Here is a 26,808-nt window from a genome sequence, read left to right as displayed (position 1 = left end):
AGGTGAGCCAAATCTAATAAAATGAACATTAAAAGAGATAAAGGTAAAGCTCCACTCAGCAGTGTTGAACATCCTCACAGACATATACACACAGATATATGGAAATGTCTGTTTTATCATTTTAATTTTATAGTCCAAAGGGCTACAAAACCATGCATCCCCTTTGATTCAGCAATACCACTATTGGATCTGTACCTCAAAGAGATAAAAGAAAAAGGAAAAGGGTCTACGTGTACAAAAATATGTGTATCAGCTCTCTTTGTGGTGGCAAAGAATTGGAAACTGAGGGGAATGCCTGTCAATTGGGAATGGCTGAACAAGTTGTGGTATAGGATTGTGACAGAGTGCTATTGTGCTAAGAAATGACACGCAGAATGGTTTCAGAAAAGTCTGGGATGACTTACATGAACTGATACAAAGTGAGGTGAGCAGACCAGTAGAGCACTGTACATAGTAACAATAATATTGTAACGATGTTCAACTGTGAATGACTTATCTCTTCTCAGCAATACAATGATCCAAGACAATTCCAAATGACTCATGATGAAAAATGCTATCCATCCCCAGAGAAAGAGCTGATGGAGTCTGAATGAAGAGCAAAGCATACTTTAAAAAATGCCTTTATTTTTCTTGTTTTTTCTTCTGAAACACAGATTATATGGAAATATGTTTTGTATGACTTCACATGTATTGTATTTCTTGCCTTCTCAATGGGGAGGGGAGGGGTGAAGAGAGGAAGAGAGAATGTGGAACTGAAAATTAAAAAAAAAAAGACAATCGTGGATAGACAGCTGGCTGCAGTCAGGAAGACCTGGGTCATATCCTGGCTGTGCGACCCTGGGAAGACCTGTCATCTCACTGGGCTTGAACATGCCACCTACACTGGTAGAGGTCATGACCTCGATTGAGAACTCCCTCCACACTGATGAAATCAGAGGTCCAGTGTCTGTCCCTTCAAGGCATTATAGGATTATGGGATCACAGCTCTAGAGCTGGAAGGAACCTCAGACACTTTTCCTGCCCACTCCAATTACTTGTATATAGTTTGTTTTTATTTAAAATACACATGTTGGGGTGGCTAGGTGGCACAGTGAATAGAGCACTGGCCCTGGAGTCAGGAGAACTTGAGCTCAAATCCAGTCTCAGATACTTAACAGAAAACTAGCCATGTGACCTTGGGCAAGTCACTTAACTCCAATTGACCTGCCTTCCCCCCTCCAAAAAGCAATAAATAAATAAACAAAATGCACATGTTGTGTTTCCCTTTCCCTTCTTTCCCAGTGAGGCATCATGTGAGGTATGGGGGGTACAAAGATAGAAATGACAAAATGAAACAGTTCTAGTTCTTATGTAGGGACTGCACACACACACACACACACACACATGCACAGACACATGCATATACACACATACACACACAGAGCCACTACAGAGCTCCTTTCCCCCTTTCTTCCATCTCTTCTGGGTACAGACCTATCCAACAGGCCTTTCCTGATCCCCCTGCTTGTTAGTGGCCTTTCTCTGTCTCTTGCTCTCTCTTTCTCTCAAAACTACTTTGTAATAAAATCTGAATTGACTAATTTGTATACATGTCCTAGATTCCCGATAGAAAGTAAGCTCTCTGAGGGCAGGCATTCATTTCTAAATGAAAACTAATAAAAAAACAAAAAAATTCCTTTTTCTCTTTGCACCCCTAACACCTAGCGCTGTGCCTAGCACATAGCAGGTGGCAGACAGATACTATGTTCTGGAACTGGAGGAAGCCTTGCAGGCCATGGATTCTCAGGTGACGTGACTTCGCCACGGTCACTCACACAGCTGCTAAGTGTCTGAGGTGGGACACTGATCCAGTTCCAGGACTCTCTGCCTGCCACCCCAGATACTTCTCAACATGCAGGCACCTTAACTCAGAAGACTGAATGAGGTGTCCTCCCTGAGCTGCCTCTCCCAGGGTTCCCTGAATTTTTCCTCTTCTTCACAGAAAGGGAGTTGAGGAGAGAGAAGGGAAAGATGGCTGAATGAATAAAGACTATTAAAATTAGAAAACACCTAAAAACAATATCTGAGATGAATGGACAGAGTATAAAGGAGGCCTGTGGAGAAGGTACTGGTTATTCACAACAGCTGGGTTCCAGCTCAGTTATCCAATAATTCCTGGGGAAAAAGGGCTAATCCAAAACATTCTTATCATGAGCAGCTTTTTAATCAACAATCAATTGGTGTAGGCAGTGCACAGCATGGGCCAAGGGAGCTGAGTGAAAAACATGTGAAACGCCCCTAGCTCACCTCTACCCGAATACTAATTGTCTGAGCTTAGGATGCCAGGGTTGGGAGAGGCCTGAGAGAGGGAACCTCACCATCCAACCAACAACCTGGGCAGAGGCGGCTGGGTAAGATGGTCCACAATCAGGAGGAGGCTCCATTGGCCTGGTCCTCCTGGCTCCTGGGGACACTTCAATCACAAACAGATCTCCAGAGACTTCTTTGGAAATAACTGTCCTCCTCACTGGCCACCTCTGGGCTACTCCAATGGCTGAATGCCTGACTCGGCTCTGACTTCCTCCTGACATTTAGCATCCCTTCTACACTTAGTCTTAACCCTCTGCTCCCCCTTCACACACTTTATCTCATTCTCAATTCAACTGGCTTTCTCAAGGGTCTTTTAATTCTTTCCTTCTTCCTACTCCAAAGAGAGGGATCTGAAACCTGTAGAGGTGGGAGCCCCTGAATCCCACCAATCAATCAGTCATTTAGCACCTACTGTGTGCTACACGTTTGTGATAGTAATGGCATTTAAAGATTCCCCTGTATTGGCTTGGTTTTCAAATTGATTGTGTTAAAACCCAGAGCTTGTTAATCCCACCTGTGGGATGGACTTGTTGATGTGAAAAGAGAGTCCTGAACTGGGAGGAGCTGGTGACGTAGATTTGGAGAGACAAGAGAGAGGCGGGAGACCTTTTTGGAAGCAGCACCTCGTGGAGAGAGAGAGAGACTAAGAGAATTGCTGGTGGCCGCTTTGAATTGCCCTGGACTTTTGAGACCTGCCCCCTGAGCTGCCAAGGACTGAGGAGACATGGCTGTTTTGCTGGTACTTTGTCTGTCTGTTTTGATGTTCTTTTGCCAGATTTGTCCACTGGTGAAAGACAGTCCTGTTGTTGAAGAAGTCCTGGAACCTGGCTTTTGGTTAAGAAGCCCTGAGACTGTCCTGCAGACAGAGAGTGAATACTGTCCACTGGTGAAGGACAGTGCTGTTGTTGCAGGGGTCTGGGAACCTTTCTGTTGGTTCAGAAGCCCTGAAGAAGGATTTTCTTGTTGTATGTTTACAGAAATCCTAGGAGAGGGTTTTGCTAATGTTTTCAGGGATTCTAGGACTGTTCTACAGACAGAGGATGAATTAATGAAGAGACTGGCAATGTATCTTGTGGCCTTGCTAAGCCTTGTCTCCCCAGGAACTAAGATTGCTGAGAACTTGCCTTGTGTCAAGACGAAGAAAAGACCTCCATTTGGGTATTAAGTGCTGTGCTTAAACTTGATGTAACTCTGGGGTAGATTCAATTGTGATCCAGGGGTGGGGAACTTTTGACCTTTTTGTGCTTTGTGGTGGACCAAATGAAGGTACAGCCTAGGGGTGGAGAAGTATTTAGAACAGAGACTTTGTAATTGATTGAATGATTGGAAGGTCCTGGGGTGGGGTAGTACTTGGAGATTATTTAATCACATTTAGTAAATGCTGTATTTGGAATGATGTCATGTTTTGACCTTCTCTGTTCTTGGTTGGTCACTGAATAAAACGGAGAGCACCTATGCTGGTATTTTGAACCTGGGAAGTTGCCTCTGCTTGGCATTATATTACAACGTTGAGGATACAAATACAATGAATGAAACAATTTCTATTCACAAGGAATTTCCACTGTAATGGGGGAGGTAACAAGTACATACAGAATAAACATTAAGTGCATAATGTTATTGTTCAGCCATTCTCAGTCATGTCTGACTCTTCGAGACCCCATTTGGGGTTTTCTTGTTTGGTAAAGGTACTGGAGTGGTTTAGCATTTCCTTCTCCAGCTCCTTTTACAGATGAGAAAACTGAAGCAGGCAGGGCTAAGTGACTTGCCCAGGGTCACACAGTTAGGAAATGTCTGTCTGAGGCCAAATCTGAACATGGGTCTTCCTGACTAGGCCCAGTGCTCTCTCCACTGTGCCACCCCGCTGCACTGTAAGTGAATAACACAAAGTAGTTAACCAGAAGGCAGCATTATGGTACATGCTGGGGTTCTGGGAAGGGGCTCAGAGAAGTCTGGGAGATTTCATGATCATCTTCCAGATCACAAGTTAGAGGAATCAGAGCTGGAAAGGGCCTTGGATAGCAACAACACTGTCTGATGAAGAAGACAAAGAGACCTGGAGAGAGGAAGGGCTTTAGAGCAGGAAGGGGCCTCCAGGGTCATTCAGGACAAGCCCTTCACTTTGGAGAGGAAGGGACTTGCCCCAGGTCACACCTGTGCCAAAAGGCAGAGGTGGGATGGACATCCTCTCCCAACCCCAAATCCGGCCTACGTCCCACTGTACTGCCCAGAGCTGGGAGGTGGAAGGAAAGCTGCACCTTAGAAAGAGCTCTCCTTTCTTGTTTGACAAATGAAGAAACAGAAGCCCAGAGAGGCTAAGAGATCTGCGCAAGGTTGCACAGGAGGTCAGTGTGTCCTGACTCCAAGTCCACTGGTTTTTCCTACGATACAAAACTGTTGGCAGGTGACTGGCAGGAGGTCACTAGAGGGCCTAAGCTGTGTCCACCACAAATCTACCAGAGACCAGAAGTCAGGAGGACCCGGGTTCCCAACCTGCTTCAGCACTCACCACCTCTGGGACCTTGGACAAACCACTTAATTGCGTTCTGCCTCAGTCATCTGTAAAACTAGGCAGCTGCATTTGATGGCCTCAGGGCACCAACAGCACTCCAAATTCTGAGCTCTTTCCTCTCTATAAGGCTGCCTCCTAGAGATGCCTGGGGCGGCCCTTGACTTGGATCCCTTACCTAGGCACTCAGAGATAGGGAGCCAAACTATTTTCTGGATGTGTCCCATCCCCAAATGGTATCCAGTGAGAGTTCAGTCCCACTGGGGAGGAGAACTGTTCACCAGGGATTTACTGAACCAGACACCAAGTTAGTTACCATGTTTCCCCGATAATAAGACCTATCCCGAAAATAAGCCCTCCCCTTACTGTGTAAGATTCCTCTAAAATAAGCCCTCCCCCGAAAATAAGCCCTATTGAGATTGCTACTGTAGTGAAGGTGATCCCCTGCGCTACACGCTACATTACAGTACCCTCTGTATGCACCGTCCCCCCGTGAAACGCACGCCGCACTCCGAGCTGCATCCAATCAGAGCTGCAGCAGTGAGCACGTCATCCTGTTCTTTATTGAATTCATTATTGAATAAAGGTACATTTTTTTGTTCACATTTACCTGTTTATTAAAATTGCTGTCAATGTTCATTAAAATAAGCCCTCCCCTGAAAAATAAGCCCTCTGGTGTTTTTCTGTCCCAAAAAATTAATAAGACAGTGTCTTATTATCGGGGAAACACAGTAGCTGCCACTTCCACAATCTATACCAACTGCTCCCCAGGGTTTGAAGTAACAAGCTGAGGAAACCACTCCCATATGCACAACAAGTATTCAGTTCTCACAGGACCATGGAATGTAGGGGCCTGATCTACTCATTCTTTCTCCTTCCCATGGCTGGCAAACTCCTTTATCCCTCCATTACCCCTGAATTCAGATTCAAGGGAGATGAACAACCTTCCGTCTACCTCCTCAGCTCCACTTTGTGTAGCTCGGATCTCCCTCTTCCCTCCAGGATCTCTGCTTCTTATTAACAAACTCCTCTATATCCCCCCCCCACCACCATTTCTTTATGTCACCAGGGGTTCATAACCTTTTGTGTGTCATGAATACCTGGTGACAAATCTATAACCCCTTAGAATAATATTCTTAAAAATTTGAAAGAAATGATAAATTTCAGTTAGAGAAAATAAACATATTTTTTTCCATCCCAGTTCAGAGACCCTCTAAATCTATCCCCAGATGTCTGGCAGGTAGGATAGATAGGCCATCTCCAGCGTAAGCCTCTCAAACTCACCAAGTCGAAAATCAAATTCAATGTCTTTCTTCCCAGACTACCTCCAAACATCCCTGTTTTTGTCAAAAGCAAAAGCATCAGCCCAGATTTATAACCTTGGAGACATCCTTGACTTTGCCTCTCCCTTACCACCCATCCCACATTCAGTCATTTGCCAAGTCTTACTGATTCTCTTTAAAACACCTCCCATAACTATCTTTTCCTCTCTACTCACAAGACCCCCTACCCTATTTCCACACTTTCATTATCTCCCACCTAGACTATTATAATAGCTTCTTAATTATTCTCCTGTTTCCAGGTTAGTCATAGAATCCAGAGGACCTGGGTTCAAATGCTGCTTCTAACACTGATTAGTTCTTTGGCCATGGACAAATCATTTCTTGAGGTCTTGTGCACAAGTCACCCATGGGAACGTGCTGCAGCTCACTCATGCCCACATCTCCACTGCCCTTTGGGTCACCCACAATTTTTATCCTTCCAAGATATCAGGAAATCCTGTGTATGATAGGTAGTTAATACATGTCTGGAACAAACAGATCTCATTCCTCAAAACCACAGCAAAAACTGACACACTACTGTCTTTGGTGAACAGACCCCAAAGAAGGGGATGGCCTGGTGAATCATCCTATGATATGGCTGAGGTCCAAGAGTGGAATCAAAAGGCCCTCCAAGAGCGCCGCTATACAAATGAAATCCCCCAACAACCTGCTGACAAAGAAGGGCTGAGTCATGCGGAGTTGTATATGGAAATAAAGAGGCTTATTATAGCAATTTAGGACCACATCATGGCCACCTGAAATTTCCGAACACATCCTCAAAGAGTCAGGATTTATTGATCAAGGAAGATTATGCAATGATTCTGTGCAAGCTGGGCAAGAAACCACTGCAGGCTGCAAAACTTTAGCAAATCTACTGGATATACTGTAAGCAGACAAAACACCTCCCCTCCTCCCTTTCAGAAATGTTAAGGAAGCATTTTAAGTGTATCTGGTCTGAAGCCTTTGAACCAATCTGAAATGGAAACCCTTTTCAGTTTTTCTCTATCAATCCAGACACTATGTCCTGCTCCCCTCTGTCCTCAACAGCTAGCAACCAGACAAAGACAAGCAGGAAGGACACTTGACTGATCCACTTAAGAGCTTTCACCCCTACATCAAGGGAGTGAGAGAACAATTCACCTAAGAAAAGGAAGAGTTCTCTTGGACTACTTCAGATGACCTGTGCCCGACATGAGAATGGGGTGGGGAAGAGAGATGAGCCATTAAAGGGAATGGGACCTGGGGACCTGATCAGCTTGAGGAAATTTTTCTTCAAGATTAAGTGATGATTGTTCTAGATTAATGAAACAAAATATCAATCTTTATCTTCCAATGTGATAAAACATTTGTAACCAGGTTTTATTATCCTTTCCTATTTCCATTGTTCAAGATTCCTTCAAACATGACTTGTATTGGAGACACATTCCCTAGGACATTAGGGTCCTCTGTTAGTCTAGACATTTCCCACTCAAGGAGAACAATGTTTTCATTTAAAATAATTATAAATGAATAAAAAGTGTCTCTGGTTAAACACAGTACAGTACTAATATTTTTTTTCTTTGACAATACCTGGAACAACATGATCGGGTGGCTAGAATTGTACATCAGAAACTTTTATAATGTAGCAGACTGTGAAACAAATACAAACCCCAAAACATCCTTGAGAATGCAACTAAGAAAGTGTTCTGGAATCAGAGAAACATCCTGGACAGAAATGTTGGCTTCAAGCACTTGGATACAACATTAATCCATAAGAATTGAAATACAGCCTTTTCAATAGGTTATCATACTGAATAACACATCATTTCCAAAAGACAGGGAATGAAAAGCTTCCAGAACATAAGGACAAAAAGAAACTCTCCGTATGAACTAAAATATTTGTAGCAACACAAAGGAGAAGTTCATCAATTTGGGGACTAGCTAAACAAATTATAGTACATAAGCATAATAGAATATTACTATGCATGAATGTGACAGCTACAGAGCAGCATGATCCCATGCAAAGTGAAGTAACCAGAGACAGGAAAATAATCCCCACATCGGTGCTGCCTGAGACCTCTGCCCAGCCCCCTCAGCACTGGTGCCTCCCCTCTGCCACAGCCTCCCAGGGCCACTGTGCTGCTTGTCTTACATAGGGCCAACTGCTGACTTGCTGTTTCTCTCATAGGAATATGAGCTCCTTGAGGGCAGAGGATGTTTCCAGCTTTCTATCTCCAGTGCTTAGCATAGTGCTAGCACATAGTAGGGGCTTAATAAATGCTTCTGACTTAAAAAAAAAGGAATCTTAAAAATTGTCTTTACATGTAATTAGGGAAAGATAAATACTATTTTAAAAAATTAACATATACAAACATAAAAATAAATGTTTTGATCACAACAAAATAAACAGCAAGAACTACCATAAAATAATAAAAAGTGAATATTTCAAAATTACAAAGAAGAGAGAAGATAGCCCTCCCCTCTCCCTCCCCTCCCAGACTCCTCTGCAGGAGTGAGGGACTGGTGTAGAACACTGCATTTCAAATCCAATCTTTTTCAATGTGTTGATTAGTTTTGCTGATTTTTTTCTTCTCTTCCCCTTTTAAAATTCTTTGTCATAAGGGGCAGTTTTCTGGGATGGGGCAGGAGAAAGGAACAGGACAAACGCAAGCTATATAAAAACAAAAGATAATCAATAAAAGTATATTAAAAACAGATCAACCTGGCAGAATAAATTAAAATCTCCTGGAACCAGGAGGAAGTACACATCATTCCATAGCCCCCTCAGTACTTGAGCTAATATTTGCAATGAGACCAAAAGAACTTATATTTCCTATACTTTAATTCAATGACAAAGGAGTTTATAAGTAAGTAAGCCTTTATACCAAAACTGTAACTCAATGACAAAAAGGAGTCATCTTATCTACCCTGCAGTAATGTAATGATAATGACACAATATTAAATATAATAGAATAACAGAATACTAACTTGTCCTAGGACCACTTCTGTCTGAACTCCACCCAGGCCATCCTATAGAAGCAGAAGGTGGCAAAGACTATGCTAAGACAGAGCCAACCAAAATGAAAACAACTTGGAGGACTTGAACTTCACCGAGCCCCCCTATGGCGCCCCCTCCCCATTTCTGCCAGCTTGGAGTCAAGTCCCTGCATTTTGGGGGAAGCATGCCCTGAGGAAGAGATGCTCACCACTTTTGGTCAAGTTATTCTCTATACTTAGAATGTTTCTCTACCCTCCATTCTTTCCTAGTTACCTAAATTCTACTCATCATTCAAGGCCTAGGTCAAGTCTTTTCCTCCAGGAAGCCTTTCCTAACTAGCCACAATGACCTCCACAGTAATTATTATTTATACCATTCATTCAGCCTTTATCACACCCTGCTTGGTGGTGTAATTTAACAATCTGCAGAGGCCATGTGGCCCTGTACACACAACAGATTTGAGTTCAAATTCTGCTTCAGGTCATTGGCTGTGTGGCATCTCCCTCCCAGGGTAACTGTGAGGTAATCTATGTTCAGGGCTTTGCAAACCTTAATGAGTCTCTCAGTGCGAGCTGCCATTGCTACCACTATTCTAAGGCTTTATTAGAAAGGCTCATGTCCACACCTGCTGGGAGCTCCTATGGGCTCCAGAACAGTAATCTCCCTACACACTGCTATGACCACACCATTCATTTACTCAAAACTTGCTTCTGCTGAGGGACTAGATGAATTCCTGACTCTAGGAAACATATTTCCTCACTCATTTTTTAAGATAAAATTCCTGACAACAATACTGAGACAGGGAATCACAGATTTCAAGCTAGCAGGGGCTTTAGAAAGTCATCTCATGCATTCGTTTCATTTTCCAGATGAGGAAAGTGAGGACCAGAAGTCAGGCCACTTACCCAGGCTCACACAGGCAGGAAGTGGCAAAGGTGGGATTGGAACCAGTCCTCTGGTTCTAAAGCTAGGCCTCTCTGCACTGCACTATGGAATCGTGAAACTCCAGTTACACAAAGGCATGGCAGGGGAGGGGAAGGGGCGTCCAGCTCTCTGCCTGAGGCTTCTAGCAGCTTCTTGACTTTTGTGGAGCTATTCAGAACAGTGACACCCAAATGCCTCATGTCTCTTAGCTTCTCACCTTTTCTGAGACACCAAGCCTTGAGCTGCCGGCTGTAACTTAATGATCCCTGCATGTGGTTAGGCACAAGGTGATCCTGCCAGGCTTTGCTATCAGTCTAAGATTCACACCAACTGCAAGACCTTGTATTCTGCACTGGGACTAACAGAATGGGGGAGAGGACTGGTGACAGAGCAAGACTGGGGTCAGAAGAGCTGGCTCGGACTCAGCCCTGCTGCTAGTTGGGTGGGAGGCCCAGGCAAGCCACTTCTGCTTGGCAAAGCTCAGTTTTCTCCTCTGTAAAATGAGATTTTTAGACTAAATGGTTCCATCCAGGGCTAACATTCTGTGAATATAATTTCTCCCAATGTAAATTCAAACAGCAATCACTAAGCAGGCCCCTACAGACAGGGCTTGACCAATGGAGGCAGTACAGGTGGAAAAGACTGCCCAGGCCATCTGGTCAAGAATTCCTCCAGCGCCATGGTGGCAAGTACAGGCACAGGAGTCTGAGGAACTTTCTTGAAAACTTGCTTCTGATCCAAATGCCCAAGGGTATTCACCATTCTGGGCCAGCTTCCTCACTTGTAAAGTCTGTGGCTGGGCCTGATGATTCCTAAGGTCTCTGGAAACTCTAAATCAATGATCCTAAAGCCTCCAAGATCTAAATCTTATGAAATGGGGCTCACTCTTGGACTCTTCACTTCCTTTTGCTGAGAGTAAAGTTGCTAAGGACAATGACAGAAGCAGGGTCAGTAGTGGTGTGTGTGCACGTGTGTGTGTATTTTCATTCATTCAACAAACCAGTATTAAGGATCGACAACACTATAGTAGGCAATGGGAATACAAAGAACAAAACTTTGTAATAGTCCCTGCCTTCAAGGAGCTTATATTCTCTTGGAAGGAAACAACACATACTCCCATAAAGCAGATACAAAAAATACACAGAGGAAACACAAAATAATTTGGGGGTTGGAGAGGGCACTGACAAATGGGTGGGAGGGGACCAGTAGGAGGTGGCACTTAAAATTCGTGGGTCTTGCCAGGAGTCAGAGGTAGGAGGTAGGAGGGTGCCCATTTGTAGGATGTGTTATAGAGGGTTGTAGAGTGCAGCCCAGCAGAGGGCTGGACCAGAGGATTCCCTAAGTCTGCAGCTCACCCTTGTATCCCTTTCAATGGGTCTATATCATAGATTAGAAGTAGAAGCTGAGACTCCCCCCGTTCCATCCAATCCCCTCATTCATCAGGTCCATAGCCTAGAAAAGGGAGGTGACTTACTGAAGATACAATAAGCAGCAGAGTTGGGGTGGGAACCAGGGCCGCTGAATCCAAACCCACCGTTCTTGTGACCTTGGCCCACAGCCTCTCCCTGATGAGAGGCTCTCTCAGCTGTGTCTGCCAGGCTCCGAAGACTTGCTCCAGTACTGGTCAGTGAGGAGGCTAAACTAAACCTAACAATCAACAAATATTCAGGGAGCTCTTGCCATACCCTGTTTTAAGGCAGCTCATCCATCAGTCAGCAGGAAAAACAGAAGACAGACAAGGATAACGTGCAACACGAGACAATATGTATCAAAAGTAAAGGTGAAGAGCAGCAACGGCCAAGATCACAGGGTCATCAGTCTGGGATCAGGAAGAGCTTTGGAGGCCCTCCCTTCACAGGCCCAGAAAGAGGAAGGGACTTGCCCAAGGTCATTCATGTAGTCGGCAGCAACTGGGCATTCAGTCCCTGTCCTCTCCAGCCAGACCAGGGCTCTTTCTGGAAAAGGGGGCTCCTGAGACACTTGCTGGCCTTCTGACCCTTCCTACCCTTCATCCGGGCCTCATGTCCTTCACTGGTAAAATGGAGCACTTGAATTAGATTTGGGCCAGTGGGCAGGGCTTTGTAAACCTTCAAGGTCCTAACAAATGTTGACTATTATCATTTTAGCTGAAATAACTGAGTGAGTCTGCCTTCAGGATGACTCATCTCATTAATCAGCAAAGGGATTAATGAGAACAAAGAGAGGACTGGGTTTGTTGGGTGCACAAACTGTATAATAACGAATGCATTTCTGTGCTTTTCCTCCCCACCACATTCTACTCTCTGGAGGCGGCCTGGATGGAGGCCTCGGGAGCCCTGGGTACGAGCTCCAGCTTGGTCTCGGACTGTCCCACTCTGGGCAAACCCCGCTCCCTCCCTGAGCCTCTGGTTCTCCCTGGTGCTTTACCAAGGGGTCGGCACGAGGGTCCCTTGAGGCAGCAGAGCGACTTTAAAACCTTGTGGTGCCATTCTCTAGGTTCCATTTTATTTATTTTTTTTTTTGATGAGTATTTTCCACTTCCATTTTAATCTGGTTCGGCTGCTCTCCAGAGTGTGGGAACCACATGCAGCCTCGGGGCCTTGTGTTGGACACTCCAACCTAAACCATCTCGAAGCTCCCCTCCACTTCAATTACTGTAGGATTTCATTCTAAAGCTCTTCAGTGGATAAACATTTAGTAAGCGCCTGTTATGTGCCAGGCACCATGCTAAACACTGGGAATACAAAAAGGGGCCAAAGTCAGTCCTGCCCTCACAGCCTGATGTGGGCACAGCCTGAAAACAGCTGTACAAACAAGGTCTGTGCAGGACCAAATGGAGAGAAGGCACGAGGATGAAGGGCGATCAGGAAGGATGGGGCTGGAAGGAAGCCGGGAGGCACCGTGAGGCATGGTGAGGAAGGAGAGCACGTCAGGCACGAGGGCTGGACATGGAGAATGGGGGGAGCTGGGTGCCGGCGGCACTGGAGTGCAGAAGGAAGCGGGATGTAAGGTGTGAGAAGACTGGGAAAGGGGGGCATGAGCAGGCTACAAAGAGCTCTGAACGCCAGAGAACTCTTTATTTGGTTCTGGCGGTGATAGGGTGGCGTGGTCACATTGGCAGCTGAGTGGAGGCTTATGTCCCCTTCCTCTGATTCTCTTTGCCAGGAAAGGCCTCTCCTCTGTCAGTATCAGATGGTGAAGCAGGGAGCAGGATGTGCCTGCCCTCTCTACCCAGCCCCAGACCCACCAATACGACACCGGACCAAGTAAGGACACTTCAGCATCTGGTGCTAGGAGAGAGGCTGAACAGAACAATGGCAGACGTGCTCAGGGATGGTCTGAGGCTGTGGCTGATTTTTGTCTCTCCAGAAATGGAGCATGCATGCCTTCTGGCCACCCAGCACAGATTCTCTTACACACGTATATTCAGTTTGGGATGTATAGAGTCCTTGCTCTGGGTTACAAGCTCCATGAGGGCAGGCACGAGGCCTTCCTTATAATCCCTAGAACAGCAGTAACAAACACGAGAACACCACACACACACAGTGCTTCAAAGCTTTACAAGGGGCTTTATTTGGAGGCCATGTGGTGCAGTGCAGAGAGGGCTGGAGTCCAGGGGCCTTGTTTCCAACCCCAGATCTGCCCCTGCGGCGACCTGGGACAAGTCCCTTCCCCTTTCCGGGCCTCAGTATCCTTATGTAGCTGGGCCTCTGAGAGCCCTTGTGGTTCTAGACCAATAATGATAGGAATAGTTCATACCTATCTAATATTTTAAGATTTGCATATATTTTATCTCATTTGATCTATTATTCTGTGACCTCATGAACAATCCTGTGAGAATGGTACCACAGGAATTCTTCTTTGTATTTTATTGATGAGGAAGCTCAGGCTCAGGCAGGGGGAGGGTGGAATTCGAGCCTGGCCCTCTCCCCCCAGGGCCACCCTGTGATGCACTCCCTTCATGTGTCACTCTTGTCCCTGTCATTCCATAAACCCCCACTGAGGATGTGCCCAAGGTCTTGCAGGCCTCCCTGGGCTGGGTTCGACAGTGCCTCTGCTCCTTCCGTGTCTGTCTAGGTCACTTTCACACCCAGTCCCTGTCAGTACTGGGCTACTACCCCCGGCTTCTCCCACCATGCACTGCTGCCCCTTGGCTCACCCACAGTTCTAACTTTGGCATGTAATGATTAACAGACATGAAACAGACAATCCACTGGCTCTGCACATGGCAGGCACTTAATATGTATATGTTGAATTTCCCTGACTTAGAAAAGCAGAGTGACAGCTTTGGGAAATTTACTTTGAGAGGCGGAACCCAGTTCTGCTCCTTCCTTCCTTGACCTTGAATAAACCATCGCAGCTGCCTCCCCTGCCCATATGGAGATTCTCCTCCTTGGGAGACAGTGAGGAAAGAACAGCTATGGAAACGTGCATGTGAGGGGTGCTGCTATGGCTCTCCCTCACCTGGACCAGTCTCCAGGACGGAGTCAAAGGCAAAGCCAGCAATACATTCTGGCTGATCTCAGCTCTCCCCTCACAGAACTCCTTGTTCTTTGGTCACAGATAGAAAGCCTGAGGGAAAGTCAGCCTCCATAATTCTACTTTCCTTGGGGAAACTGGAAAGGGGGCTAAAGTGTTTAAAATCAAAAGGCCTAATGGGATTGTCCCAGCTAGTAACTAACTGCCTAGCCAAGGGGAACAAGTTATTCCTGTCACAAGTGGGGCTGCTGTGCTCCTTCCAGACATCTGAGCATCTTTCCTTTTTTCCAAATTTAAAAAAAAAATTAGTTTTCCAGCCATTCTGGAGAGCAATCTGGAACTATGCCCAAAGGGCCATAAAAATGTTGTGTGCCCTTTGACCCAGAAATAACTCTTCTAGGGCTATATCCCAAAGAGATCACACAAGTGGAAGGAGAACCTGTATGAACAAAATATTTATAGCAGCTCTTTTTGTGGTGGCAAAGAATTGAAAATCAAGGGGATGTCCATCAATTGGGGAATGGCTGAACAAGTTGTGGTATATGAACATAATGGAATACTATTGTGTTATAAGAAATGAGGAGCAGACAGACTTCATAATAACTCTCTGGGGAGACTTATATAAACTGATGCTGAGTGAGGAGAGCAGAACCAAGACAACTTTGTACACAATTACAGACACATTGTATGTGTAACAACTAACTTTGATAGACTGGGTTTCTCTCAGCAGTGCAAGGTTTTAAGACAACTCCAAAAGACACATGATGGAAAAGGATGTCCACATTCAGAGAAAGAGCTACAGAGTCTGAATTCAGACTGAAGCAAACTGCCTGCTCTCTCTCTCTTGTGTTTTGCTTTGTTTTGTTCCTTCTTTCTCATTCACTCTATTGGTTATAATTCTTCTTTACAACTTAACTAATGTTTAATGTGAAGGTATTTGTAGAACCTATATTTGATTGCATGTGCCATGTGGGGGGGGAGCGTAAGGAGAAGGAAAGAGAGGGGGAGAAAATTTGGAACTCAAGGGATTGTGGAACTGAATGTTGTAAACTAAAAGTAGGCAAATAAATTAAAATTTTTTTTAAAATTTTCAATATTCACTTCCATAAATTTTAAATTTTGTCCCCCTCCCTCTCCAAGACGACTTGCAATATGCTATGACACTACATATAAATTCCTATTAAACACATTTTCACATTGGTCATGTTGCATGGAAGAATTACAATGAATGAGAGAGAACTGAGAAAGAAAAGAGAGAAGAGAGAAAGAAAAACAAAAGAAAACAAAAAGAAAATAGTCTACTTGGCTCGGCATTCCAGCTCCGTAGTTCTTTCTCTGGATGTGGCTGGCATTTTCCATCATGAGTCCTTTGGAATTGTTTTAGGTCCTTGAATTGCTGAGAAAGGCAAAGTCTATCAAAATCAGTCCTCACACACTGTGGCTGTTTCTGTGAACAATGCTCTCTGGTTCTGCTCCCCTCACTCAGCATCAGTTCATATCAGTCTTTCCAGATTTTTCTGAAGTTGCCTATCCATCATTTCTTATAGCATAATAGTACTTGATTACATTCATATACCACAATTTGTTTAGCCATTCCCCAATTAATGTGCATCCCCTCAGTTTCCAGTTCTTGGCCACCACAAAAAGAGCTGCTATAAATATTTTTCTACATGTGGGTCCTTTTCCCCATTTTTATGATCTCTTTGGGATACATACAGCCCTAGAAGTAGTATTGCTGGGTCAAAGGGCATGCACATTTCTGTAGCTCTTTGGGCATAGTTCCAAATTGCTGAGCATCCTTTCCTCTTGCAAATGCCAACACCTCCCAGCAGCTTCTGTCAAGGTCAGCTGCAGCCTGGCCCTTCACTTAGCCTGCTGGCAGAGAAGCAGCCCAAATTCCTGGCATTCTCGGCTCTGCTCTAGGAGACACTTCAACTCCTTCCTTCTGTCTTCCCTATCTCCATGGTCCCTGGGGTCCTGTTTGTGGGGTTGGATTGAAGGAGAGCATGGGAACACGTGTTTCTGGCTTGATTTAAAGAGGGAGCTAAGGCAACTAAAGAGGCTGTGAGGCAAGAATGCCCACCTAGAAGTAGCAGACTTGGGTTTGAATCCTGGCTCTAACCCTTCCTAGCTGTATGACCTTGGGAAGTCCCACAGAATACAAAATCTGAAGGCTGGAAAGGACCTCCTCAGCCAGTCACAGAGGAATCTCTGCTATGATGGACTGGACAAGTCACTCTCTCAGTTAGCTGTTAGGAGGAAGAAGCCACTGCAGCCCAAGGCAGCCCATTCTACTTTGGGATACTTTAGTCATTAGGAAGTTGTTCCTAGTATTGGACCCAAATCTGCCTCTAAGTACTTTGAGCCATTGCTCCTGGCCTCTAAGGCCAAGCAGGACAAGGCTAATTCTTTCTCCATGTCAGAGTCCTTAAAACACCTGAGGACAACTAAGAGGGCCCCCGAAGATCACCTCCTTGATCCTCAGTGCCCCCATCCCTAAAATGGGGATACTATCTTTATATCCCCCCCACCTCAAAGGGCTGTTTCAAGGAATGTTTTTGGTCCATTTCAAAGCTCTATAGACCTAAGAAATGCTGTTGTTAAAAGCATGGACAGAAAGAGAACAAAGGAGTAGGAGACAATAAAGAATCAATCAACAAGCAACATGCATGTATTAGTGCCCACCATGTGCCAGACCCTGGGGAAGGTAGTGGGGATACAATCAAAAGGAATGAAACAAGCCCCACAGCTTCATACACCCCCTGGGCCAGTGGGGAGAGAGTGACCACAGTGATGGGCCGGGTCATCTGTGCCAGAGGGCAGGGAGGTCAGCAGGTTCAGATCCTGGCATGCTCTCTGCCTGCAGACTGGCATGCAGTCAGGGAGATGGCACCACCTGGCAAGGGCCTGAAGGACAGCCCTGGCATCACTCCCCTGCTGAGACTTCCATTAGGCCCCTGGCCTGGTGTCACCTAAACATGTTCTTGTCCAGGGGCTCAAGAGATGATCCCACTGGAAGCTCTCTTGACAACAGAGCCCAGGCTCTCCCTGGGCCTTTCTGTTCATGTGTCTACACTCATTTCTGGCCCTGGGCTTGGTTGTGGGCTGCCCAAGGTCTTAAGCACAGACCATTCCAGGGGCTTTGTGTCACAAGGTCAATAACAGTTGAGTACTTGACAACCCTTTCTGGTTCCTTCCCTGGACTTTCTTCTATTACCTCAGCCAGGTCTGGGTCAGAGGTCTCAAGGATCCTGACTAATATCCTCAAAGCAAAGAAGAATGGCTCTTTTACCTGGGTAAGTCCTTGCTGAGCCCTAGAAACAGGGCCCAGAACCTTTTTTATAAGATTGGTTTTTGTTTTATTTTTTATTTTTATTTTTGCTTTTGGGAGGTCAATTGGGGACTTGCCCAAGGTCACACAGCTAGTTTTTATGCTAAGGGTATGAGGCCGGATTTGAATTCAGGTCCTCCTGACTCCAGGGCCAGTGCTCTATTCACTGTTCCACCTAGCCACCTCCCAAAACCTTTTTCTTAAAAAATTTATAGACAGTACTTTTAGTGAACCTTGCAGTGAATTGCTGAAATACAGGCAGTCTGTGGGATCTGTGGGGCTTCCTTCAACTGGCAGGTGTTAAATTAGGTACCTGGCTCACTTCCATCCCAAACCTACCCCTCAAGGCCTGAGAAAAGGGGCGTTCCAAGTGAGACAGAGGGGGAAGAAAATGCCAATCTTGGAAGGCACAGGGATGTGGAGGGGTATTCCAGAATCTGTATGAATGAGGCCCCAAATACCGAAGGATGGTGATCAGCTAGGCCTAAAGTAAACAGAACAATGATGGTGGTTAGGGCTGGATGGGGTGACAGAGTGCCAGAGTTGGGAGAGGATTCAGAAATCATGATGTTAACTCTCTCCTGCTACAGAGGAAGAGACTGAGGCAAACTGAGGGGGAGGGACCTACCCTAGGTGAGAAGTAAGTTAATGGCAGACCAGACCCTGGGCTCAAGCAAATGTGCAGAGCCTTTCCCAGACTCACCCTGGACTTAACTAGAACAACAGGGAGAAGGAAAACAGCCCAAGTTCCAGCATCCCACATCTGACTGTTCTCATTGTACAGAGGAGGACAATGAGACTCAGACAGGTGAAGCAATGTGCTCAGTTGTCAGGGCAACAGGGTCAGGGACAGAGTCTGACCCCAGGACTTCCTGAGCCTTGCTTCTGCTCTACACGCTGACCCACACTGCCTTGTCCAGCAGTACAAGCAAGTGAAGAAACAGGCACAGAGGGAGGGCCCAGCAGACAAGTGAAGGACTGACATGTTCCCAGCGAGTGAAGCCTGCATGGCCCCTGGCATGCAGAGCCTCCTGGGGAGGCTCAGTCCTGAAGGCCCTGGGATCTCCATCACTCTAAACAACCTCCAAAGACAACAGTGCTGGCTCCTGCTCCTGCATCCCTAGTGTGGGGGTCCTAGATGCTCTGTCTGGGCCCTCTTCTCTTCTCTACGTGCTCTCTCCATGACCTCATCAGCACCATGGTTCAATGATCACCTCTAGGCAGATCTTCACACATCTACCAGCCCCACACTCATCCCTGAGCTCCAGCCCCATTTCACCAATGGCCTGCTAGACATTTCCCACCTGACACCCCCTGGGTAGTATCTCCAACTCAGCATGTCCCCACTGAAAATCCTCCCCTTCCTCCCAAACTCGGTGCCCTTTAGAACACCCCTGTTTTCACCAAGTTATTCTCCACCTCCCCCACCAGGAGGGCTTGCTTTCTGGAAGGCTCCTTCTCTACCTCTGCCTTTTTTTTCTTTTTTTTTTTTTTTTTAGCAATCGGGGTTAAGTAACTTGCTCAAGGTTACACAGCCAGTTATTATTTCTGGGTGTGGTGCTGAGTATCTGAGCCCGGATTTGATGCAGGTCATCCCGACACTGGAGCCAGTGCTCTTACTCGCTGAGCTACCTGGCCGCCCCTAAGCAATTGGGGTTAAGTAACTTGCTCAAGGTTACATGGCCAGGTGTTTCTGGGTGGGTGCTAAGTGTCTGAGCCCGGCTTCGATCTCCAGGTCTTCTCAACACTGGAGCCGGTGCTCTTACTCGCTGTGCTACCTGGCCGCCCCTACTACCTCTGCCTTTAGAAGCCTTTCCCTGGCCTGCCAGCACCATCCAAATGACCGTATTCACTCTGCTTATGCTTGGATTGGTTTTCCAGAAAACACCGTTTTCCCGAGAACTCCTTGCTGTCAGGGACTGCTCTACTTTGGGCTTTCTCTCCAGAGGGCCAAGAACTTATAAAGAACTTAATAAATGCTTGTTAATTGACTATTTTAAAAAATTAGCAAGCATTTATTTTCTCTTCCTCTCATCTGCCGGCTACCACCCCCCCCTGCCCCATACCCACCCTCCAACTGAGAAAGGAAAACAAAACTGAGTGACTTGCGTCTGTTCACACAGGAAATAATCAGCAGAGTCAGGACTTGAACTCAGGTCTTCTGCACTCTGCGTCCTATTCCCACTCCCCTCCATCAGGCAGTCCCCTCATTCTGGCTCTCAGGCCAATGTGCTAGACCTCCATAGATGCCTCCAGAGTTCGAGTTATCCTGTGGGCAGCCCCCTTCTCACTCAGGCTTCAGTGTTACCCAGTGGCATCCCAGGAGAGCAGGATCACAAGCATCATCAACCTCACTTTATACTGGCAGGGACATAGCTCAGAGACCGTCAGTGACTTCCTGAAAGTTGCCCATCTGGCAAGTGTCAGAGAGTGCCAAGTAGCAAAAGTCCTATTGTGCCCAGGTAGGGTGGGCATGCCAAGTGAGAGCCCACCCTGGGAAGCCACAGAGTCCGGAGTTCTGGGCAGAGCTCTGTCACTGACACACTGGGTGATCTGGGGTGGGTCAGTGCACTTCCCTGGCATTAGGACACTGTCCAAAAGACCTGAGGCTACTTTGATAGGCTCTCTTGGGGTCCCATCTAGCTCTGATATCCCGGTTATTTTTATTTTTTGTACAATTAATGTTTGTTATTTTCCTAACGTTGAACCCTCCATGTAACCCTGCTATAAAGTGGAGGGAAGGCACAAAGAAAAAATTGAAACTGAAAATCTTACAAAGATGAATGTTGGAAACTATCTTTACATGTAATTGGGAAAAAAAAAACTATTAAGTAAAAAAAAAAAGACTCCCTTATTTACTAGTAATATTGGTCTACTGTTTTCTTTCTTTGTTTAACACTTCCCTGTTTGTTTCATAAAAAGAACATAGTAGTTTTTCCTTCTCTGCTTCTGGATTACGTGGGTAAACAGGTTTGCCAGAATCTGCCTGTACATACACATGGCCCACATGCACTCTATGATTCATCCACTCTCCAGACCTTCCCGGCTTTCATAGGCTGGTCTGGAGAAAAACTCACCTACAATGGCATTCTCTTCTAGATTGATGGTCTCAAGGGCCTGCAGGGCAGTGAGCTTCTCTGGAAAGTCTTGGAACTGATTCCTGGACAGATCGATAGCCTTGAGATGCGTTAGGGTGCTGACCTCATCAGGCAGATGGTGCAGGGCGTTTCCCTCCAAGCGGAGTTCTGTGATGACATGAAAAGAAAGAGTTGGTAAGATGTAGGAGAATGGAAAGAGAGCTGCTTAGAACTCACCACACCTCTTCCAGTTTTTCTTGGATGCTAAGAAGCAAAATTCCTAAGGTCTGGGGGACTGTAGGTATAAGAGCAATGAAATAGGAACCAGCTGACCTGGTTTCAAATTCTGTCTGTTGACTTCCACTGGTCCTCAGGAAAGTTGCTTCCCCTCTATGAGACCTCTGCTAGCTCTCTAAGGACTTAAGTTCAAATCCCACATGTGTGATTTTGGACAAGTCACTTAACCTCTTTTCCTTATGTGGGTCTCAGTTTTCTTATCTGTAAAATGAGAAGGTTGGACTAAACTGACTTCTAAGGCCCCTTCTAGCTCTAAAGACTGTGACTACCCAGGTGCGCTGACCCACACCACCCGGCCCTCCCTCTGATGGTGAGGACCAGAGTCATGTGCTAACACAAGCAGGAGGCAGCTGCTCCCAGCAACTCAGGTTTTGCTGGAGTACAGAGCTCATCCTGGACAGCACCAGCTCTTCTCATTTTTACTATTTTTGAAAATAATCAATAAACGCTTATTAAGTACCTGCCTACTATGTGCCAGGTACTGTGCTAAGCACTAGAGATTTAAAAAAAAAAGAGGCAAAAATAATCCCTACCCTCAAGGAGCTTACAAATGGGGGCTAAGCAAAAATCACTATTTTTTCTGTGGATTTTGCTTTAAAATGTCAATGGATCAGCAAGGTGAATACTCCTTCCCACAGTGGGGGTTAAAAGCCAACCATTCCTTCTCATCCCAAGGAATTAATGAAATTATTTCTAATGATAATATTTCTAAAATATTCTAGTCCCTCCCTTTAAGTGGAATCTATCACAGTATTATTTGATCAGAGAACACTGGCACTCTTGAGAAGCTTAATGTGGTAAGCATTTATGAAGACATGGCTCTGCCACTAACATTTACCTCCTAGATGACCCTGGGCCTCAGTTTCCTCATCTGTAAAATGAGGGGGCAGGACTAGACAGCCTATAAAGTCTATTCAAGGGCATCACATCACGATGTCTTATAGCATATGTATTATCAGCAATCCATAATGGATTGAGTACTTGACCTGGAGTTGAGTAGACATGGGATTGAATCACATTTCAGATTTGTGTGGGCTGTGTGACCTTGGATAGGTCACTGAACTGCTGTGCTCAGGATTATTAACAGCACCCACCTCACTGGGTTGTTGTGGGCTAAAGAGCTTTGCAAACCTTAAAATGCTGTATAAATGGGAGCTGTTGTTATTATCCTCATTTTTACAGATGAAGAAAGGCAGGCTCAGAGAACCTCACTGAAGTACCTTGCCTAAAGTCACATAGCTAGGGTCAGAGGTGAGACAAGACCCAGATCTTCTGACCCGTGTCACCAGCTCCTTCCATTATAAGCCCCTGTCTAATGAAGGAGCACTCTAAGGAAGAAGGGAAGACCATCCTCAACAGCCCAGGATAGCATCTACTGTAGGCCTAATCTGTCATCTACTGTAGGCAGCACCTTTGGTCAGGTCAGAACTGGGGGCCTGACATCTGACATGGCCACAAAGCAGAAGCTCCCCAAGAGGAGCAGGACCCATAATAGCAATGCCCAGAGAGTCCCAAGACAGATGAGGGTGAGCCAGAACTATAGTTCCCATAGGAAAGGAGTGCCCCAATCAAACTGCCATCCCTGGGGCTCCAGGAGAGGGCCTGCTGAGCTGTCCAGGGTCCTGACCACAGCCTGTGCCCTCCGTGCTCCTCCCTTGCATCACACAGAACTGGAGCAGTGGAAGGGACCTAACAGACCAGACTGTCTAGTCCACCCTGTGCTGACACAAGGCTCTCTTCACAGAATCCCCAGCCTCAGCTTCAGACTTCCTGTGATGGAGGCCCTGACCAGCCACAGGGGTTCATTACCCTTTTGGACAACTCAAAAAGTTTATGAGGCTTTTCTTTACTTCGAGCCTCAATTTTCTTCTTTGTGGTTTTTACCTCTTCCTCCTCCTCCTAATTCTGCTCTCCAAGGCTGATCAGGACAAGTCAAACTGCTCTTCCAAGTGCCAGCCTTTCAAATACTTGTAGGGGGCTAACAAATCCCTGGAGTGTTCTCTTCAACAAGCAGGACACCCTCAGTGGGGGTCATGAAGCTCATCATCAAGTGGGGGTCAGCCTGCTCATCTTCATAGAAATAAACTAAGGTCAAGCCACTTTTAAGTCACTGTCCAAGGCCACAGCAATAACCAGTGACTGGGCTTTTCTATCCTTCTGTGCTGTCTTGAGCCCTGGTTTCCAGGACTAGGTGACTACAACCATGAAACACAAAGGCTTTAGTAGACTGTGAGGGCAATAGGAGTCAGCATGACTGGGCCTATGATTTAGCTAGCATGGGCAGTCCCTCCCCAAAGACAAATCACAACCTTTCTCTAGTTACTCTTGGAAGAGCTGGTCAATGTGATGGGGATTCTTACAGTGAGATATGGCAGTTAAATACTTTTACATGAATTTGGGCTTCATTAAGGGCAGCCTAGTGTCCAGAATTCAAGAGATGATTATCTTGCTGCCCTCTACCCTAACATAGTCAGTCTTCTAGCATTTATTAAGTACCTACTGTGTGCCAGGCACTGTGCTAAGCCCTAGGGATACAAAGAAAAAGGAAAAACTGCCCCCCTCAAGGAGCTCACAGTCTAAAGGGGGAGACAATATGCAAATAACCAAGGACAAACAGACACGCCGGACAAACGTGGGGGCGCGATCTCATTAGGGAAAGTTCTAAGACTAAGGAGTGCTGGGAAAGGCTTTTTGCAGAAAGTGGGGCTCGAGCCCAGACTTGAAGGAGGCCAGGGAAGCTAGGAGGCAGAGAGGAGGGAGAGAAGGATCACTGGGTTTGAGGAGTCAATGGGGAGCGGAACCCAGACTAAGAAGCTATAAGAAAGAAGACTGATAGAGGCTTCAGAGTCACACAGAGGGTTCTATATATGATCCGGGAGGTGAGGGGGAGCAGGGAAGTGACATGATGATGACGCCTTACACCTACCCATTACTATGTGCCGAGACACTGTGCTGAGCACCGAAGCTTTTTTTTTTTTTTTGGAAGGGTCATTTTTCTTTAATCTGATTTGACTTGGAGACACAAAACAAGGAACGAAAATACCCAAAACCACATGGAGGAGGAGGAAGATGAGCCCCTCTCGGGCTCAGAACCTGAGCCTCATCCCCCTCCCCAAGCCAAGAACATCTGGGCACCATCCAGCTGAGCCTCAGCCCCCTCCCCAAGCCAAGAACATCTGGGCACCACCCAGATGAGGCAGGGAATAGGTCCTCCACCCTTCCCCCAGAGGGCAAGGCCCAGCTCTCCCCAGCCTGGGGAGGAGGGTGGAGGGGCCGGGGCCCCACAAGCCCTAGCCCTACAGGAAGGAGATTCCACCAGGGAATGGGGTTAGAGAGAGAGAGAAGCTCCAGCCCAGGTGCACCTGTCTCTCCCCACCCCCACCCCCAAGGCCTGGACCCAAGCCCCCTCCCTGAACAAGAGGGGCCTCTGGCCCAGGGTAGGCGCATTGTCAGCAAAAAGAATAGAGACATTCATGATGAGGGCAAGGGGACAGGAGAGCAACAGAAGACACATGATTATCTGAATGAGGAAGGGGAGACCCCAGCTCTCCCTGCAGCAGGAGGAGGGGGGTAGTGGGTGCATGGGTGAGGGGAGCCAGGAGGGCCCCCCTGCTCAAACACTGAGGTCATCTGGGGGGAAGAGGAGAGAGGTACACCCATGAGCTGGACCCCTTGAGATACGTACAGGTCCTGAGTGGGTCAGCAGCTGGGCCCCCATGCACCCCTTGCAATACTGTGGCCCTGGGGGATGGGAAGATACTGGAGGACAGACTATGGCAGCTGAGGAGACAGGAGATTGAACCCTTGATCCCCAACCTCCCAGGACAGTGATAGGACAGGGAGATAGGTATGGGAAGAGGAGCTAGGAAGGAGGTGGTCTCCAAGGGGGAGGGGCCCAATCCTCCTGTCCTCAAAGACTCGGGATGGGGGAAGGGGCTGCCATGCCTTCCACCTCATGTACTGCTGTGGGCCCCTCTGGCCCCCCCCCGGGAGGAAGGGGGGAAGGTGGGTCCCCTTAGATGGGGGGCAGCAGCTTCTCAATGAATTCCTTCACAGCTGCCATCTCCTGGGGACAGGAGCTGTGCATGACACCTGGGTAGGTTTTAAACTGGACCTTGGCTGGAGGGACGACAGACTTGAGTTTCTCTGAGGTGAGGGCTCCAAAGCATACGGGCACCATGGGGTCCAGTTCCCCGTGGCACTGCAGGATGGCCATGTCCCGGGCTGTGCCATTGGCTGCCTGAGGGAAGGCCCGATGCAGGGGGAGCCAGCAGCTGAGGGCCACGATGCCAGCCAGGGGATGAGGGCAGGTGAGAGCTGTGTAGAGGGACAGGGCTCCACCTGCTCTCAGCCGCTTTCTTGATGCCAGCTTCATCTTCCGGGGCATCAGGACTCAGGCCCATCAGGTCAAACCAGGAAGGCATCACCATCTTCATGTTCAGTGTGACCGGGATCCGAGGCGCATGGGGACAGATGTACTTGACATAGGGGAGGCGGATGGAGGAAAGGGCATCAGCCCAGCTGTGCCCCAAGTCTCCAATCCCATGTAAAAAAATAACCGCTGCTGTCTCCCGCTCAGCTCCTGAAACAGTAGCAGCGTCGGAGAGCAGGGGGACAGACATATTGTTACCGCACATACACCAACAGGGATGCCAACGCTGGGGCCTCTTTCTCTGGCTCGGATACTCACAGAGCTCCCCACCCCCCCCCGCCCCCCCCCCCCTGCGCGGCCCCCTAAGCTTTTTACAAATCTTATTTCATTCAATCCTCACAACAACCCTGGGAGGGAGGGGCTATCATCACCCCCATTTTACAGACGAGGAAGCTTCAGCAGAGAGAAGGTTAAGCGACTTGCTCAGTCACATGGTAAGTGTGAGGCAGGATCTGAACCTTCAGATGGCCCAGCTGTGCTTCTGGTAGCCTGGACTCCACCTCGCTGGGTGTGTCTGCTTCCTTTAATCCTGGTATGACTTTGCTGGGGTGAGGGTCTTGTTGTCAAGAGGCTGCTTGGTGGATTCAGAAGCAGGAGGGGCCTGGGTTGGAATTCTGGAATCCCCCCACAGCCATGTAACTCAGGGCATATTGCTTTGCCTTCATCTCTAAAATGGGGCTGATGGGCTCATCAGGAAATCTCACAGATGGCACTGCTAAATCACATAGTCCTGACAGTTAACTTTTGCTAGGACTCATCTATCCCTGGCCCCTGCACAGGAGTTGGCCACGAGCACTCTCCTAAGTCACAGATACAGTGGTGTTCCATTCACCAATAAAGTGGATTTTTCTTCCATCTGATCTCCATAACGGCCCTATGTTCCTATCATACCCATTTTACAGATGAGGAAATGGGGACTAAAAGAAGGCAAATGATATGGCTTGGGTCACACAGCTAGTCAGCCTCTGACCTCAAGCCTAGGACTCTGCCTATTAAACACACCAGTCATGAGAGTAGTGCCTGGCACTGGCGGCTCCACAATCTGTCTGGCAGAAGCTGGCCAGTGAGAGCCCATCGTTCCCAGAGGCAGTCCTCCCTTTTCACCCAGAACTGTGGATTAACCAAGGTAAGAAGT

At 47.0% G+C, this 26,808-nt stretch overlaps 2 protein-coding genes and 1 pseudogene across 6 annotated transcripts in view; all 3 read right to left on the bottom strand.

Moving 5' to 3' along the window:
* LRRC20 (leucine rich repeat containing 20) overlaps positions 1-26,808 on the bottom strand; it is a 96,267-nt gene that overhangs the window by 6,746 nt on the left and 62,713 nt on the right. For 4 of the 5 annotated variants that reach the window (XM_069071453.1, XM_069071456.1, XM_069071455.1 and 1 more), the window contains exon 4: positions 20,945-21,112. In XM_069071453.1, coding sequence (XP_068927554.1) covers positions 20,945-21,112 — 168 coding nt within the window. Of the gene's footprint in view, positions 1-16,429; positions 18,352-20,944; positions 21,113-26,808 lie in introns of those variants that run through there. The other variant, XM_069071454.1, reaches the window with a different exon arrangement.
* Positions 1-26,808, bottom strand: part of PPA1 (inorganic pyrophosphatase 1) — a 153,964-nt gene that overhangs the window by 88,303 nt on the left and 38,853 nt on the right. The gene's annotated exons all lie outside the window — the stretch shown is intronic.
* On the bottom strand, positions 24,663-25,958 carry LOC138148734 (acyl-protein thioesterase 2 pseudogene; annotated as a pseudogene).

The sequence above is a fragment of the Petaurus breviceps genome, unplaced genomic scaffold (assembly GCF_028583685.1).
Source record: "Petaurus breviceps papuanus isolate PSGF00001 unplaced genomic scaffold, PetGlider_PUasm1.0 90825, whole genome shotgun sequence".
Classification (NCBI taxonomy): domain Eukaryota; kingdom Metazoa; phylum Chordata; class Mammalia; order Diprotodontia; family Petauridae; genus Petaurus; species Petaurus breviceps.
Note: the sequence above shows the minus strand (reverse complement) of the source record. Positions and strands in the feature narration are given on the sequence as shown.